Raw genomic sequence first — 19,452 nt, 5'->3', positions numbered from 1 at the left:
CTCCCTAGAAGCACCCTCAACCCCTTGATCACCCCTAGTGTTAGCCCCTTCCCTGCCAGTGTCATTTATACAGTAACAGTGCATTTTGTTTGTTTTTTTTTTAAGCACTGATCACTGTATTGGTGTCACTGGTCCCAAAAAAGTGTCAAATAGTGTCAGATTTGTCCACCGCAATGTAGCAGTCCCGCTAAAAATCGCCGATCGCCGCCATTACTAGTAAAAAAATTAAAAAGTCCATAAATCTTTTCCATAGTTTGTAGACACTATAACTTTTGCACAAACCAATCAATATATGCCCATTAGGCTTTTTTTTTTTTACCAAAAATATGTAGCAGAATACATATTGGCCTAAATTTGATGAAAACATTTTCACATTTTGTTGGGTATGTTTTATAGCAGAAAGTAAAAAATCTATATATTTTTTTTTTCTTCAAAATTGTGGTTCTTTTTTTTGTTTATAGCGCAAAAAAAAAAAACCGCAGAGGTTATCAAATACCACCAAAAGAAAGCTCTATTTGTGGGAAAAAAAGGACATCAAGTTTATTTGGGAACAGCATCGCACGACCGCGCAGTTGTCAGTTAAAGCAATGCAGTGCTATATCGCAAAAAATGGCCTGGTCATTAATGGGGTAAAGCCTTCCGAAGTTGAAGTGGTTATAGTACATTTTTTAATAGATATTTTATTATTTGATTATATTAATGAACGTCCATGCATTTAATACTGTTTGGTGACTGGGGTTGCCACCCCATCCCTTTAAACCAGGACACACATTATTTACACAGGTTCTGTGATAAACTCACTTGTGGCACTTTTCCACTGCAAGTACCGTCTCGGCTCTACTCCGCCCTGCTTGGCCCGGTTTGCTTTTCCACTGCTGGTACCGCATGGTACGGTGTTGGAACGGTTCGGTGCGGTACGGTATGGTTTGCTTTTCCACTAAAGTAGTACTAAAGTTAAGTGGGTGGGATAACGATTCTCTGACCAATCAGTGGCTAGTAGTGACTGTGTGCAAAGGATTGTGGGATTTGGTACCAGTATGGTACCTCTTGGAACCACAATCGAGGTTGTACTGTTTTAGAGAGCCGTACCGTTCGGTTCCATGCAGTGGAAAAGCGCCGCCGTACCGTACCGAACCGTTCCTACACCGTACCATGCAGTACCAGCAGTGGAAAAGCACAAAAGCGAGCCGAACCATTCGGTTCCATGCAGTGGAAAAGCGCCATTAGTGCCTTACTGTATGTGCATTATATTCACCTCAGAACCTGTGTAAATAATGTGTTCTGGTTTAAAGGGATGAGGTGGCAACCCTATTGGTGACGCATTTGTGTGCATGCATTTTGCATTCATGTCACTGTGAGACTTTAAGCCCCCGTTCACATAGGGGCGACGCTACTTCGCACCGCGCCGCGACCTCGGAGCGGCCGCCACGGACTTCATAACATTGAAGTCTATGGCGGTCGCCTCCTGGTCGCCCCAAAGAAGCTCCGGACCCTTTTTCTAAGTTGGAGCGACTTGTGTCGCTCCTATTAGAACGGGTCCGCAGCTTCCCTATGGGAGGCGACCTGTGAGGCGACCAGGTCGCCTCACAGGTCGCCTTAGTGTGAACGGGGGCTAAAGATTACATGTTTACCTTTTCAGATTTTAGTATCCGATTTGTTGTTTAATTATGCAGGTTATCTCTGCTTAGAGAGTTTTACTATCTATGGTAAAACAGGTGATCAGGGTTCATACTGAGTTGATTAATCCTGTTTATGTTCTATTGGCAACATAGGGGTGTTTTCAATCTCTAAATTGATTGCATTTAAACTATCTGTATAAGTTTATGTATATGTGTGTGTGTATATGTATATATATATATATATACACACACAGTGCCTTGCAAAAGTATTCACCGCCTTGACTTTTTATCTATTTTGTTACATTACAGCCTTAAGTTCAATGTTTTGTTAATCATTAATTTTATGTGATGGATCAAAACACAATAGTCTAAGTTTGTGAATTGAAATGAGAAATCTATATACATAAAACTATTTTTTAGAAATAGAAAACAGAAACTTGGCATGTGCGTATTTATTCACCGCCTTTGTTATGCATCCCATAAAAAGCTCTGGTGCAACCAATTACCTTCAGAAGTCACATAATTAGTGAAATGATGTCCACCTGTGTGCAATCTAAGTGTCACATCATCTGTCATTACATTTACACACCTTTTTTGAAAGGCCCCAGTGGATGCAACACCTAAGCAAGAGGCACCACTAACCAAACACTGCCATGAAGACCAAGGAACTCTCCAAACAAGTAAGGGACAATGTTGTTGAGAAGTACAAGTTAGGGTTAGGTCATAAAAAAAATATCGATATCGAAATCTTTGATGATCCCTAGGAGCACCATTAAATCGATCATAACCAAATGGAAAGAACACGGCACAACGGCAAACCTTCGAAGAGACAGCCGCCCACCAAAACTCACGGACCGGGCAAGGAGGGCATTAGTCAGAGAGGCAGCACAGAGACTTAAGGTAACCCTGGAGGAGCTGCAGCGTTCCACAGAAGAGACTGGAGTATCTGTACATAGGAGGACAATAAGCCGTATGCTCCATGGAGTTGGGCGTAATGGCAGAGTGGCCAGAAGAAATCCATTACTTTCAGCAAAAAACAAAATGGCACGTTTTGAGTTTGCGAAAAGGCATGTGGGAGACTCCTATAATGTATGGAGGAGGGTGCGCTCTGGTCTGATGAGACTAAAATTTAACTTTTTTAACCATCAAAGAAAACGCAATGTCTGGCGCAAATCCAACACATCACATCACCCAAAGAACACTATCCCCAGCATCGTGCTGTGGGGATGTTTTTCAGCAGCCGGGACTGGGAAACTGGTCAGAGTTGAGGGAAAAATGGATGGTGCTAAATACAGGGATATTCTTGAGTAAAACCTGTACCACTCTGTGCATGATTTGAGGCTAGGACGGAGGTTCAGCTTTCAGCAGGACAATGACCCCAAACACACTGCTAAAGCAACTCTTGAGTGGTTTAAGGGGAAACATGCAAATGTTTTGGAATGGCCTAGTCAAAGCCCAGACCTCAATCCAATAGAAAATCTGTGGTCAAACTTAGATTGCTGTTCACAAGTGCAAACCATCCAACTTGAAGGAGCTGGAGCAGTTTTGCAAGGAGGAATGGGCAAAAATCCCAATGGTAAGATGTGGCAAGCTCATAGAGACTTATTCAAAGCGACTTGGAGCTGTGATTGCCGCAAAAGGTGGTTCTACAAAGTATTGACTTTAGGGGGCTGAATAGACTTTTTCAGTTATTTTGTACTATTTGTTGTTTGCTTCGTAATAAAAAAAAATCTTTAAAGTTGTGGGCTTGTTCTGTAAATTAAATGATGCAAATCCTCAAACAATCCATGTTAATTCCAGGTTGTGAGGCAACAAAACACGAAAAATGCCAAGGAGGTGAATACTTTTGCAAGGCACCGTACGTGTGTGTGTATCCATCACTTCAGCTATGATTAACTGCTTCCATACCGCAAGAGTTCCGGCACTTTTCTACAAATAAAAATCATAATTTCTCTTTTGTTCATTGACGGACACAGCTCCTGTTTCTTCTTAACCATTGGGTTATACTGCCCCCTACCGGAGTAGGACACTAGGCAGGAAAAAGCTTGACTATGCTTATGAGTAGTCCCAGGGGGTATACACCCACTCTCAGCTATAGGCACCCAGTTTTTTTCTGCCTTATCAGGAGTTTGGTCCTAGTTCCTTGCTGGGATCTCTGGTCCTGGCAATATTTTATTTTTGAATATAATTTTATTTTACATCTGTTTATTATTTTGTTCCTGGGTGATCTACAATCAAGTGTTGACCTGGGCGACAAACTGGATAGTCTAGATCCTTAGGGTCCCCCCAGTCCAACTAGCGAGCGCACGCAGACCGCAGCTTCGCGCTAGGTCGGCCGCGACATAGCCACTGGACGGGGACTGGCCTGCGAGTTAAACACCTTGCGAGGGTGCATACAAACTGGCTTTGGCCTGAGTTGCGGCGTTTCTTCCTGGCTGACAGCACCCACATAACGATGGATCAGTGGTCTGTCTGGAGCGGTGCCCACCCTGTTCCTGGTATGGTAAGTAGCTGTCCCCCCTTTACTCCTGAGGGGTTTTGGGGTGGACGTGGGCCCCTCCCTGTGACAGTGGGACCCCCGGCTTCCCCTCCTTCCTTACAGCCCCTCTAAAATTTCGGTGGTCACTGTGTGGTCGGCTCCATGGGGGCTCGCGTCCATGCGGCTGGGCACCCACAGAAATTTAGGCCTATTATGCCTGCGGCCCAGTCGTGCACCTCCGTTGGGGGGCGGCCCCAGTGCATTTAGCTGATGCCCCCACTCTTCCTTTGGGCATCTGCCAGGCTGGGATCCATGCACTTGCAGCTGGGCCTCCACAAAAATTTAGGCTGCGGCTTGCAGCCTGCTAGGCCATGTTGTCAGTTTGGCGCCTTCCTTGGAAGGAGTGGCGCTCTGGGGGCACTTCATTTTTTAATGACAGCCTTGCCGCCATTATTGTGTGGGACACCTGCTCCTTTTAGCCCTCCCGGACCATCAGGGGGTACCCTTCCTGCATGTCTGCGTCATAGCGGGCGGCCCCTTTTAAGGGGGCTTTTTCCCATTATGCCCTCTGGAGGGCTCAGAGGGCAACCCCCTTGTTTTGTTTGCGGGTTCCAGTAGGTGGTCCATTTCATGGGCACTTGTTCGGCGTCCCCTTTGCGGGATCGCAGTTGGCGACCTCCCCTGGTTGTTATGTTTTCTGGGTGAGCGTAGTATAAAAGCGACCCTACCGGGTCTGCGTCCACGCACCCTGAGTGCTCAGATAGTGAGGATGTTTCCTCTGCTCCTCTAGCCACGCCTGAAAAGGCGCTGGTGGATGCACGGTTTGTGTCAGTGTCCTTAAAAAAGGATGTTTCGGCTGATGCTGCGTCAGAGGCGCCGGTCCGTTTTGGCACCCACAGGCCCTCCAAAGTGGCAAGGGTGTTCCCTTTTCTGCTTACTTTGACAACATTGTCACGAAACAGTGGGGTTGTCCAAAACGCAGTGGTTCCTAAGCACGTTTTGCTTGCGGTGTCCTTATGAGGATTAACTGCGTTTAAAGGTTGACGGTCCCACCTGTAGTGGACTCGTCTGTTTCCAAGTTAAATTAAGCTACCTTCATTCCGGTTGAGGAGTTCCCGGCCTTTAAATATCCAGCTGATAGGAGGGCGGAGGATCTGGCCCACCATATGTTCGCTGTGGCTGGTTCAGCGCTTAGGTCAGTATTTACTATTGCCCTGGGGTGGCAAGCTCTGCCTGAGTGGGCTGAACTTTTACGCTCCGACTTGGAAGGGAAACCGCTTCCCCTTTGTCTTTGCGGAGCTGGCATATCAGTTGGTCCAGGGATTACATATTTATCTGTGATGCCTCATGGATATGGCTCCTTTGATTTCTAGGCTGTCTGTTCTAGCAGTGGTCCTTTGGCGTATTATCTGGCTGAAATACTGGTCTGCGAACCAGATTTCTAAGAAGTCCTTTCCTCTTTACAGTTCCAAGGAAGAAGGGCAAGTTACGTCCGGTCCTGGCCCTTAAGGCGCTAAACTGCTGGTGCGAGTACAGAAGTTTCATGCGGAGTCCATTCACATGGTAGTGGTGTCCCTACGTCAAGGGGATTTCTTCTCGCTTCTATCAACATCAAGGACGTCTACCTGCACCTCCGTGGGCGAGGAGCATCATCAGTTTGTGGCGTGGACCTTTTGGGCTCGCCTCCTCTTCTCTGGTCTTCACAAAAGTGTTGGCCCCAGCGCTGGAATTGTTTGAGTCAGCGGGGGAACACGGTACTGGGGTACTTGGACAATCTTCTTCTGCGAGCCGAGTCTCTGACTGCTCTGATGAACAACTGGAGATTGCTCTGCAAACTCTGAGGGAGTTTGGTTGGATTCTGAACCTTCAGGAGTCTGCTTTTTGGTTCTGTCCATAAAAACTGGACTATCTGGATCTGACTATAGACTTGGCCTCAGCCAGAGTATTTCTTCCTCTGGAAAAACTCCAGACATGGCAGGAGGCAATTCAGCTTCTTCTGTTCAGCAGACAGTTTTCCCTCCAGGATTGCATGCAGGTGCTGGGCCTGATGGTTTCAACCCTCGAGGCGGTCTATTTGCACAGTTCCACACAAGATCTCTGCTAAAGAGATTTCGGTGAAATGGGACAAGGATCCACCATCTCTAGAGATGGCTTCGTTCTCTGGCACTTCAACAGGGAAAAGACTGCCAATTAATGTTTTAGAACTCAGAGCGATCAGCCTTTGGCTGGCTCATTGGACAATTCATCTTCAGGGGTGTCCGGTACGAATTAATTTGGACAATGCCATGGCCGTGGTCTGTCAATCACTAAGGGGACACAAGTAGTGTCCTGGAGGCTCGGTAAGTGGCCAGCATTCTAAGATGGGCTGACCGATTCATTCCAGCTCTCTCAAATTTCTGCCACGACTACTGTACAGGATCAAAGCTGAAGGGATTCCGTCCAGACTGACCTTGCCTGTCTTGGTACACTGATCAGGTACGGCTGGTCGCCAATGCTCCTTGGGAGGCTTTCTCTCAGGGAGGATCGGCTGTCCCAAGGACTGATCTTCCATCCTGCTTTGCAGTCGCTGGCTTTGCGGCTTGGCTGTTGAATGACAGGGGCTGAAGGATGAGGGTTTGCCTAAGTCAGTGATTCCTACGCTGTGGAAAGCTAGGAAATCTACTTCTAGGAAGATCTACTATTGGAAGACGTACATTGCGTGGTGTGAGTCTCTTGGGATTCATCCTCGCTCCTTCTCTGTGGATCGGATCGTAACCTTCCTTACGTGGGGTTGAATATAAATTGACCTTGAGTAACATCAAGAGCCAGGTATCTGCTTTGGCGGTCTTTTTCCAACGACCTTTTGGCCCCACACTCCCTGGTACATACATTTCTTCAAGGTGTCCGACATTTGGTTCCTTCCGTGCAGGCTCCATTGCTGCCCTGGGATCTTAATGTGGTGTTTTCAGCATAACAGAAGCCACCCTCTGAAAATATTCGGAAGGTTTCCCTGCATGCGCTGCCACTGAAGGTGGCCTTTTTTAGTGGCTATCACCTTTGCGCGCAGAGTGTTGGAACTAGCGACGTTATCCTGTCGTTCACCTTATATGGTGTTTCACTAGGATAAGATGGTGCTTTGCCCCTGTCCGTCATTCCTACCCAAGGTGGTCTCTGACTGTCATTTGAATAAAGACATTGTTTTGCCTTCCTTGTGTCCCAGGCTAAACATCTGAAGGAAATTGCCTTGCATACCTTGGATGTGGTCTGGGCAATTCGTGTGTACCTGGCAGCTATGGAGTCTTTTAGTAAGTCAGACTATCTATTTGTGCTCACGGACTGACCTCACAAAGGGTTGTCCACTTCTTCTGCGACCATTTCCAGATGGATCAGACAGACGGTGGTTCAGGCCTATTTCATCAGTGGTCAGGTTCCTTCTTTCCCTGTCAGAGTACTCTACTAGGGCGCCTAGTGTCTCCTGGGCTTTTCGTCATTAAGCGTCCGTGATGCAGGTTTGCAAGGCGGCCACCTGGTCGTTGGTGCACACTTTAACATAATTTTTACAAAGTGGATCTGTTGACAGCTGCGGATGCTTCTTTTGCCACAAGGTTTTGCTAGCTGCTGTTTAGAGGACCTAGTCCTCTTTGAGGGTGTATTGTGTTTTTTTTCAGGTGAGCTCCAGTTTTTTATGGTGGAGCTCCATGTTACCTGGTTGGCTATGGTTCGCTTTGGTAATTTTTTTCCCGCTTTTTTCCCACCCCTCAGGTTTAACACTGCTTTGGGACGTCCCAATGATAAGAAGAATCGGGAGCTGTGTCCGTCAATGAACGAAAGAGAAAATGGGATTTTTGACTTACCGTAAAATTCATTTCTCTGATATTCATTGATGGACACAGCACCCACCCTTCTGTGGAGTTGGCTTTCTTCTGACACTGCTTGTAACAAAACTGAGTGCCTATAGCTGGGAGTGGGTGTATACCCCCTGGGACTGCCCATAGGCAAAGTCAAGCTTTTTCCTGCCTAGTGTCCTACTTCTGTAGGGGGCAGTATAACCCAAAGGTTAAGATGAATCAGGAGATGTGTCCGTCAATGAACATCAGAGAAATGTATTTTACAGGAAGTCAAAAGTCCCATTTTTTTTTTTTTGCTAGAAAATTACTCAGAACCCCCCGAAAAATTATATAATTTTTTTTTAGCAAAGACCCTTGGGAATAAAATGGCGGTAATTGCAATTTTTCTATGTCTCACAGTATTTGCGCAGCAATTTTTCAAACGCAATTTTTTTGGGCAAAGTTTTATTATATAAGGTGAAAGATGATGTTACGCTATATGATACCTTACATGTTATGGTTTCAAATTGCGCACACTCGTGGACTGGCGCCAAACTTTGGTACCTAAAAATCTCCATCGGCTCTGCTTTAAAAATTTTAACAGGTTACCAGATTAGAGTTACAGAGGAGGTCTTGCGCTAGAATTATTGTTCTCACTCTAACATATGTGGCAATACCTCACGTGTGATCTGAACGTCGTTTTCATATGCGGACTCGACCTGCGTATGCGGTCAATTCTGCATGCGAGAACAGGGGGAAGGGGGCGCTTTATTTTAAAATTATTTTTTTTTTTTGTATTGTTTATTTAAATTTTTACACTTTCCCTTTTTTACATTTTTTTTTTTTTTTGGATCACTTTTATTCCTATTACAAGGAATGTACACATCCCTTGTAATTGGAATAGGGCATGACAGGTCCTTTTTATGGAGAGATGTGGGGTCTATAAGGCCCCACATCTCTCCTCTAGGCTGGAAAGCCTGCAATAAAAAAAAAATGTCAGGCTTTCCAAGTGAACGTACTGCAGGGTTTACAACTGCCGGGGCCAAGCATGGCATCATAACGTCTCACCCGGCCTCTGAGAGTCCTAGAGATGACCTGGGGCCAGCTCTATGGTAAACTTCCGCCACTGGCGCATTCCTTCTCTGGCACGCCGATCGCACAGACGAGCTGGTAGAAGCGTGGGGGGGGGGGCGCGTCCTATGATTGTTTTTACTGTGCAGGGAATCGCCAGCTGAAAAAAAAGATATATCTGAATGATGCCTGCAGCTGCAGGCATCATTCAGATATCTCCACCCAAACCTAAGGACGTCATATAATGGCCGGCGGTATGGAAGTAGTTAAGAACCAGAAGAGGTGTGAATCGCGTTAACTGTACTGTTTTTCACTACCATTTACTGTATGGATTGTCATTTTATCACATGGAATCAATGACGGGGATTTAATTAGAGTGTGGCCACCCAGACTTTCTTTTTCCACATGTCTCTGATGCATGCAGGGTCGGCACCCATTTTATATGCAGAGCAGCAGAGGAGTTTTATTCCTTGAGCGATACATTACCTACTACTGGTCACAAGGAATCACACATTACCTTTCCATAAACTTTAATAGATCCTTGCTTACTATAGAGGAACATGAAACCAACACAACGGTTGAAACCCCTGGACTGGTCCATCTTTATAACTACCTTCCCCTTCTATCCACCTACCTATTCCACTCTTCTCCTTCACATTATCTCCTGCTGTTCTACTAGGTCTATGCTAACAAGGTCTACAATAACCTAGTTAAATCACCAAGCCCATTGTGGCTGCCACTCTTTTCTAGACTATGGCATCCACAGGAAGGGCAGTCACTTTAATATGATGGCCGCAACCACAGCTCCATGATCCCATAAGGGAAGTATGTGTGTGTATGTTGTTTTTACCTGAATGAAAAGCTTGAAATTCACTTTAGAGAAGTGAAGGTTGTTGCAATGTTATATAGTTTAACACTGGATGCTGCATTTTAGTGGAATGTTCATTATGGAAGGAAAATGGCGTACACAAAACTTAGCATTCTTTATTGTGTGTTTACCAGGTACATGACCCGGGTCCATGGTATGCATCCGAAGGAGATCACAAGGCAGCTTAGTCTTGCGGTTAAGGATGGACTGATAGTGGAGACACTAACAGTGGGGTGCAAAGGGTCAAAAGCTGGAATTGAACAGGAGGGTTACTGGTTACCAGGGGATGAAATCGTAAGTAGTAATTCTAAAATATTTTCCCTTATATATTCTCAATAACAAAAAAAGTACTTTGTGTTTCATGATCCTAGGAGATAATTGGGAAAAGATAACAAGAAACTGAGGAAAATGGAACAGTTTGTATGTATGTATGTATGTATGTATGTATATGTATGATTGTGCCACTTATTTGTTTGCTGCCATAAAATCTCTGTATAGACTGTGTGTGTTTGTCTATAACATGTTCATTTCACATAATAGGATGGTTCAGAGAGCAGTTATATGTTGGACTCCAAGTAGCCAACCAGATTATTTAGCTTGTAGTATGCTTAAAAAAATTGTTGCTCTCCCAGCCCAGTCTGTTGTTAACTTGTGTGAGATGGCCTCAGCCTTGCACCACTCCACAAGCCATGCCCTCTGTTTCGCCCCACCCACCGGGGCTTAGTCATAGATGTAAAGGGCAGATGCAGGGCAGAAGAACCAATGCATCATTGGCCGTAAAGATGAGGGCTACTAAAAAAATAATGGCCAGTCATTCATCTCAATTATGTTTACCCCAAGATAAACATGGGACCAGGGGTGTAGCTGTTGCATGCGTGTATGTTTAGACACCAGTTCTTCTAAATAGTCCTTCCCCAGTTCAGTCTTTATTGATTGTAGTATCTGCATCTCCTTTAATGACTGTGTCATTGCTTATAAGGAGAGTTTATGCTATAAGCCATTGCAATACAGTAAAACCAAAAGATTTCAGTTTGTTTTTCAGTTGAGTTGTACAGTTTATAGGTCACATTAAAGGTGGGAAAAAAGGTCTGAATTTTATTTATTTTTGTCTCATTTTTTACATTGCAGAAACCTGACATTTTAACAGGGACGTGTAGACTTTTTATATCCATTGTATATGTGAAACGACTTACCCGCTAAAGGTTTTGTAAATCTGTTCAGTCAGTCTTATAATCATAGGTGTGTGCACAGCCTATTGAATTTGAGTCTGCACCCCAAAGCTCAAATACACCAAAGCAGAGTAAACTGTGTTTACTATGAAAGGAAGGGGCCGGCAACTGACAAGTTGACTAGCTCTTTCCCCCGTTCTCCCCCTGAAACATCCCCTGCCCCCCACACCTTGCACACCCCCTACGGACGCCTATGCTTGTAATGATTAATCTAGATGGTATAGCCTAAGTCAGTCCAATGAATTTATTCCTCTCTACTGCAATTAAAGGATACGTTCACCTTTGGGAACATGGTTACATGTTCCACCCGTTTTTAGGGTGGAACACAGGGGGTGTATCTACCATGAGGCAAACAAGGCATGTGCCTTGGGCAGCATTTTTTACAGGGGTGGAGCCTGTCCAGGATGATGCTGGTATTTGTTTTTTTAGTGCTGGCGATCGGCTCTCTTGTAATCTCAATCAGAGCAGCTTACTAGCCCCCTTGATTGCTGCTACAAGCAGTTGGAGGGATGCTTTCTTGGGCGAGACCTGAGTGACCAGTCAGTGGGCCCGCTGGCTGGCTGGACTTCCAAGCAAAGCCAGGATCGGCTTTGATCAGCTGTTCGTAACAGTAAACCGGAAGCGATGAAATTACATCACTTCCGGTTTACTCTGAAAACCATCAGCGCCAGTTATTAAAAATCTAAAGTATTTAAAAGCGCTGATCTTGGTGTTTTTGAATGCCTTTTGAGTGCAGAGGAGGGATTTGGAATCTCTCCTTTAAGAATACCTTTCACATGAGTATTGCTGTCACAAAGATGTTAATATTCCTTGTGACAGCAAAAAAAAGTGATTAAAAAAAATTAAAGCAACAGTGTAAAAATAAAATAAATTAATTAAAAAAAAAAAAAAAAAAAGGAAAGTGCCCCTTTGCAAAGGTGGACATGCATGTCAGTCCCACACGCACACCAACAGCAATCGTCCCACACATGTGAGGTATCAACACGAATGTCAGATCATGAGCAGGAATTCTAGCACCAGACCTCCCCTGTAAATCTATTGTGGTAACCTGTAAAGGCATTTAAAATGTTGCCTATGGATAATAAAATGTATGTCGTTTGACGCCATTGCACGGGTGTGCACAATTTTAAAGCAGCTGGGGTGGGACAAATTTAGATGAGGGCGGGCGTCTGTTTTTAGTCTTGCCTAGGGCAGCACAAAACCACAATACACTACTGGTGGAACATGTAACATGTTCCCACTGCTGCAGCTGCTCCCCGCTGGGACTGTGACAGCAGTACAGGGAAAAGTTCCCCATTCTAGCTGTCACTTTTTGAAAACAGTTTGTTGAGTCTCCCTGTTAGTGCGAAACTGCCTATCTGAACGATGTACAGCCAGACAACTCTCACTGACTGTTTGCAGGAGACCTGTATGGCATCAGCGATCTGCTGATCACTAGTGCAATGCTTTCCAGGTTCCTGAAAAGCAATATTTGTAAATGCACATTTTTTTTATTTTTTTTTTTTTTTTTTAGTGAATTTATCCTTATTAGCAATACAGCTTGGTTGCTAATCTACCCGCACCCTCCTGATGGGATGCCATCACATTTCTCTAACCCTGCTGTCTTTTCTGTCATGCAATAGAATCCAATTGGCTCCACGGTACTCCTCTTCCATTTTTTTTGTTCTGCTCTTTAGTGGATTATAGAAGACTGAAGGCAAGCCATACATGCTTAGTTTTCTCTTGTTCAGTTGTGAAAAGATTGAAGGAAAATCACTTTATTCCCTGCCAGCTATTGTATTCAGACAACAACAGCCACTTGAATAACATTGAGTGCATTGATTGGAGAGTCGGGTGGTGTCGACGTGGAGCTGTGTATCGCCAGCTTAAAGTGTATTCACTGTCAAAATATAAAACCGTTATGTTCTTTTCCAGATTAGATGTCAATTATTTCTAGCCTACTCCTATTAATCTGAATGGTCTTGAAGTTTGTCAACTTACTTGAAGATGTGAAGATCTCCACACATTTAGTCCTATTAATTCTGTGACACGTATTCACTATGCTCTGTGGGTATCTGCTGCTGTGTCACACATTTTACAGAGCCTGCCTTCTGAACTACAAGGGTGTTGAAAGGAGGAATTTCAGGAGGTGGGGTCAGTACAGGAATCACAGCTTGCAGGAAGCAAGTTACCATGGGATATATAGTCTTTAGATGATAAAGCCGGGTAAACACGATGAGATTATTGGATGAATAGCTGTCCGTTTTTTGTTGCATGCTAGTCTCAAATCGAAAATAAAGAGGTTACTCAACGTACGAAAATTCTCGTACGACTGAATACAACTTCGGAAGTGATGTAATGCGTTGAAATGTTTTGTAATGTATTATTTCTTTTCTGGGCATGCGTAGTCTTGCTCTTACGATTTTTATTTTTTGGACGAAAACTGTACTAATTAAACAAAAACCAGATGTTGTGTTCACTTACAATAAAAATTTTATAGCCTGTACATTCCGGTTTTGTCATCTGAAAATTCGGAATTGGCTGTCGTAAGCATACTATACAAAAAAACCAAATAATCGACTGATCGTTCGTCATACGAAATTTTACCTACGATTTTCTTATCGTGTGTACGAGCCTTATGCGTAAACCGCAGACTAGAAATTGCAAAGCATGCAGGGAATCGAGGAAGTTGTGTAAAAAGATAGGCAACAGACAGGCAGAACTCACAACATTAAGTGAGAATTTTCATGTAAGCTTATTTAGGATTGTCAAAAATGGCAATTGTTTGTATTGCTATTACAATGCTGATGTTATAAAATGTACGTGTATGCTGAGACCATGGATTTGCTTTTATTATAAAGCCAAGTTAAGTGTGCTTTTCCCTAATCTAGTTTACATGATGTTTAAAGTGGTGGACCAGTTCCTAATTGATATATATGTAATTAGGCAAGCAGCTGAAATGTATGCAGCTAGAATATGTCACCACCTACCTAATATCTGGGCTGGGTGCTCCATAAACAGGATAGACCCATTTCACAGGCACACACTAACTTGCATTCACACTGGCATAGATCTGCAGCACAGGCAAGGTAATTGTTTTCCTACATCATCTTTTAAAATCCGATTTAGGCCTCATTTACACTGACACCCCTGCGTTTAGCTTTTCAAAGCACAGGATACGTAATCTGGAAAGTATAAACAACTATTATGCCTCCCAGATCACTTTTTCCTGCAATTAGTCGTTTTTGTTTTAAAGCTGGTTTAGCTGCTATTACACTTTTTAATCCGATCTGGGCACACAGGATTCTGTTCTCTCTAGACGCAGCTAAACTGACTGCAACTAAATGCAGGTAAACGCTCAGTGTGAATGAGACCATTGAGAACATGATTACATGCATTTATTTGCATTTAGAAAGCTACCATTTGTTTCTATTTGTAATGGGAGTGTTAAAGTAAACCTGTGCTTTACCCATGCAGGCAAAGCACTAGTTTGCTTTAACACATTGCTTGTAAGCAGAACTCCAGGCAAATGAAAAGTAAACATCATTTGTTCCACAACTATTATGTTTAATTTGAATACTTAAAGTTTATTAACCTAATTTCTATGCAGCCAGGAAATAAGGAGGATAATCTGCTGTTTGAGCTAGTATGAAACCATTGCATTGCACACAGGTTTATTGGCACAGGACAGGGAGGTGTGTTGGCAGCCTACTTGATGGGCAACACGGGACCTTACTAATGTGGGGATTCTCAGTCTTTGGCCAGAGAAGGTAAGGTCAGAACACAGGAAACGCTGTGTTGGTATACAATGGTGTCACTCAGTGCGACTGAGATGTGTTAATCACAAGAGTGGTTTTACTGAGTTAGAAATACTTTGGTGGTGGGGGAGGGGGGGGAGTTCACATGTGTATTTGAAATATATTGCTTGTAGAAGATATATTTGGGTCATAACTGAATGAATGTTTAGAGCTCAGGAAGCGTATTGCATCTTCACAGATACCCTATAGCAGATCTAAAGGGATAAATTCTGCCTTTTCCTGGTGCTCACTGAAATTCAATGATTTGTCTTTTTGGTGCATTAGTCTGCATTGCCTTTCGAGGCAATGGTCAAGAGCCAAGGTCCTATAGATAAAATGACAAAGGCTTTAGACAGATTTACTTTAAATAACATTTTGGGGATATATATATATATATATATATATATATATATATGACCCTTAACTGCCTGTACATAATTTGTTAGAGATGAGCTTGTAAGCTTCCTAGCTAGATTTGAAAATGGCATTACTTTATATTTAGTGGACTCCTAGTTGCCAAGTTTCTATGGCAATGTCATTATATGCAGTCCGGTGTTAGCTAAAAACTACAGATTAGATACACAGTACATGCATAAGGTCTTTTTACAGTTCCCAGGAAGGAGGGCAAGGTGCGTCTAATTCTGGACCTCAAGGCGCTAAACTGCTTTGTGCAGGTGCAGAATTTCCAAATGAAGTCCATTCACATGGTAGTGGCATCCCGGCATCAGGGGGATCTTCTTGCTTCTATCGACATCAAGGGCGCTTGCCTTCACATTCCAATATGTGTTGGTCACCATCGATTCCTCCGCTTTGCTGTGGGAGAGGAGCATTCTCAGTTTGTGGCGTTACCCTTTTGGTCTCGCATCAGCTTCTCGCATCTTCAAAAGTGTTGGCACCGGTGCTGGCATTGTTGCATCAGTGGGGGAATCGTGGTACTGGGATACCTGGATGATCGTCTGCTGCAAGCAGAGTCTCCAACTGCTCTGGTGGACATTTTAGAGATTACTCTGCAAACTCTGAGGGAGTTTGGTTGGATTCTAAACCTTCAGAAGTCTGCTCTGGTTTCTTCCACAAATCTGGACTATCTGGGTCGGACTGTGGACTCGGCCTTAGCCAGAGGTTCCTTCCTCTGGAAAAACTTTAGAAACTCCAGGAAGCAATTCAACTTCTGTTGTCCAGCAGACATTCATCCCTTGTGAACTTGCATGCATGGATGGTGTCTGCCTTTGAGGCGAATTCAATTGGACAATGCCACGGCTGTGGCCTATGTCAATCTCCAAGGGGGCACAAGAAGTGTCCTGGCGGCTCGCGAAGTAACCGGCATTCAAAGGTGGGCAGAGTGTTTTGTCAATCTATGTAAATATTTTATTGACACATATTGTAATTAAGAAATTACATGGAGGTGTAAGCGTCTATCCTAGCTCGGCGTTCTTCCGGGTCCGCAGTGTTTTCGTCCCAGGCTGGCCAGCAGCCGGAAGAGGGGAGAACTAATCAGGGGACTCAGTGTGAGCGAGGCAGCAGTGAAGCGCATACCTCACTGGAGGGCCACACGAACGTGATGACGCTGGGGGGCGGTAACCGGTTTCGGCGCATGCGTGAACCGCTCCTGTTGATCAGAAGTTGGCCTTGAGTACCATCAAGGGCCAGGTGTCTGCCTTGGCAATCTTCTTTCAGCGACCCCTAGCCACACACTCTTTAGTTCTTACCTTCATTCAGAGTGTTCAACATTTGGCTCCACCTGTGCTTTTTTTTTTTTGCCGCCATGGGATTGAAATTTTACTACTTTCGGTTCTCCAGAAACCTCAATTTGGGAATATTCGGGAGATTCTCTTGCCTGTCCTATCCCAGAAGGTGGCATTCTTGGTGGCTATTACATCAGCCTGCAGGGTATCGGAATCGGTGGCATTATCCTGTCGCAGTCCCTATTTGATGGTCCATAGGGATAAAGTGGTTCTGCGTCCCTGTCCATTATTCCTGCCCAAAGTTGTCTGACTTCCATTTGAATGAGGACATTGTGTTGCCTTCCTTGTGTCCCAAGCCGTCTCATCCCAAGGAATTTGCTTTGTATACCTTGGATGTGATTTGTGCGTTTCAGGTGTATCTGGCAGCTAAGGAGTCCTTTTGGAGATCGGACTCGCTTTTTGTGGTTACGGATGGACCAAGGAAAGGGCTGGCCACTTCTTCAGCTACCATCTCCAGATGGATCAGACAGACGGTGACTCAGGCCTATTTTATTAAGGCCCCATGCACACGGGGCGTTAGAAAAAACGTGCGTCAAAGTTAGTTCTGACGCCGGAAAAAGCAGCTGTAAAAACGTGCTTTCAGTAGCTTTTTCCATTGGCGTTATTGCATGTTTTGCCACGTTGCTTTTAGCAGCGTTTTTTTCTGCCTCCATTCAAAATCAATGGTTCCCTATGGGAGCCTATTGATTTGAATGGAAGTCGCACCGCAAGTCGGATCCGACTTGCGGGACGACTTGCGCTGTGAGAATCTTAAGGGGGAACTCCACGCCAAAATGGGGAAAAAACGGCGTGGGGTCCCCCCCAAAATCCATACCAGACCCTTATCCGACTTTGCCCGAAGGGCCTGGTTTGGAACATGGGTGGGACCCCCACTCCCTTTTTTTCCCATTTCGGCGTGGAGTTCCACCTTAAGATTCTCACAGCGCAAGTCGTCCCGCAAGTCGGATCCGACTTGCGGTGCGACTTCCATTCAAATCAATAGGCTCCCATAGGGAACCATTGATTTTGAATGGAAGAAAAAAAAAACATATAACGTGGCTTAACGCACGTTAAGCAACGTTATTCAGCCTTTAGCAGCGTCAGGCGTTTTTAACGCTCTAACGCTGGTCCTCAGAACGCGAAGGTCGTGGGTTCTTGTTGCAGCTTAAAAACGCCTAGGCCACTTACAGCTCAAAAACGTCTGTGTGTGTGTGCATGAGGCCATAGAATAACATGGAGGGGCGTTTTTAGGCTGCAAAAAGAAAACGCCTGAGGCTACTTACAGCGGCGTTAAAAACGCCCCGTGTGCATGGGGCCTAAGGATCAGGTTCCTTTTTTCCCTGTCGTGGTGCATTCTACTCGGGGCCTTAGTACTTCTTGGGCCTTCTGTAATGAAGCATTAATATCGCAAGTTTGCAAGGTACTTTGGCATCTGTTGATTCTTCCTTTTGGCCGCAAAGTTTTGCAGGCTGCTGTTAAAGAGGGGCTGTTCCCTCTTGAAGGGTGTTTTTCTTTAAATTTTTATTTTTCATATGGGGCTCCTGTTACCCAGTTAAGGTTCTTGTGTCCTGGTTAGGGCTCTTATGTTTAGCCTTGAGTTAATTTCCCCACCTCTCATGATTATTGAAGCGATGTGTCCCACGATGAACGAAAGAGAAAATGTGTTTTTTTTTGTACTTGCCGTAAAATCCATTTCTCTTGAGTTCATCGACGGACACAGCACCCTCAATCTAAAGAGTTTTGATACTTCTAATACTGCTTGCTATTAAACTGATTACCTAGTGCAGGGAGGGGGGGTTATATACCAGCTGAGGACGGCCCATGAGCGTAGCCAGGTGTTTTTGTTCTGCCTAGTCCTACTCCTGGAGGAGGCAATGTAACCCAGTAGTTATGATCTATGGAGCGCTGTCTCCGTCGAACTCCCGAGAAATGGATTTTATGGTAAGTACAAAAATCCCATTTTTGTTTTTTCATCTTCAATTTAAGCACATTTTTCATTTTGATTCATTGAAACTGGAGAGAAGGAAATTACAGCAAAAGCTAGCATGCAATTCACAACTGAAATAAAAAGTGAATCATGATGGGTTTCTGTGGGCAGCAACTGCATTTTGTATTAGTGAATCATGATGGGTTTCTGTTTTATTGAAACCGCCCAATAAAAAGGGGGGGGGGGCACAGGGGGAAGAAGAATGTGCAAATGGCCCATTTACACAAGGATCACATTGTTGGATAGTTTTCACTATGAAAGTAAGATCTTCCTATGCATGTCATTATTCAAGCAGAACTTCAAAGTGCAACGCGGTTTGTACATGCGCAGTGGGCAGCCGTCTGTGAAGCCGAAAAGCAGCATAGCCAGCTGCCCACAGTAAGAATGCCAGCGCCAGAAACCCAAAGCCTAGTGAAGAACTTGCCCAGGTAAAGTCAGCACTGGACACCTGGACACGGAAGTTTCCTCCTTTTTAAAAGACAGCAGCTACAGGATTTGTTGCTGCTGACTTTTATTTATTTATTTTTGTCCTACAGTGAACAAAGCTTAAGGGCCCTTTCACACGGCCGCTCCGTGTGTCCGCAAATCATCCTATTTTTTTGCGGGTGATTTGCGGACATAATGTAAGTGAATGGCACTGCGGATGTCAGCGAAATACCATCCGCTGACATCCGATTTTCCTCCTTTCAGTTCTGTTCCGTTTTTTCGAATGGAACAGAACCCTATTTTTTCATCCGTGTAAAAAACAGAAAGGAAGGAAAATCGAATGACATCCGCAGTGCCATATACTTACATTATGTCCGCATATCATCCGCAAACGGATGGGATGATATGCGGACACACGGAGCGGATGACACAAATGTCATCCGCTCTGTGAAAAAAAAAAAGTCCCGCAG

The 19,452-nt window shown here is 44.4% G+C and overlaps 1 protein-coding gene across 5 annotated transcripts in view; it reads left to right on the top strand.

Annotated features, from left to right (window-relative positions):
- The window catches only part of ZMYND11 (zinc finger MYND-type containing 11), a 191,648-nt gene that overhangs the window by 78,525 nt on the left and 93,671 nt on the right, over window positions 1-19,452 (top strand). For all 5 annotated transcript variants that reach the window (XM_082259455.1, XM_082259456.1, XM_082259454.1 and 2 more), the window contains one exon: window positions 9,978-10,137. In XM_082259455.1, coding sequence (XP_082115581.1) covers window positions 9,978-10,137 — 160 coding nt within the window. The remainder of the gene's footprint in view (window positions 1-9,977; window positions 10,138-19,452) is intronic.

Source organism: Pelophylax lessonae (genome assembly GCF_965119305.1).
Source record: "Pelophylax lessonae genome assembly, chromosome: 5".
NCBI lineage: Eukaryota > Metazoa > Chordata > Amphibia > Anura > Ranidae > Pelophylax > Pelophylax lessonae.
This window is presented reverse-complemented; position numbering and strand designations above follow the sequence as displayed.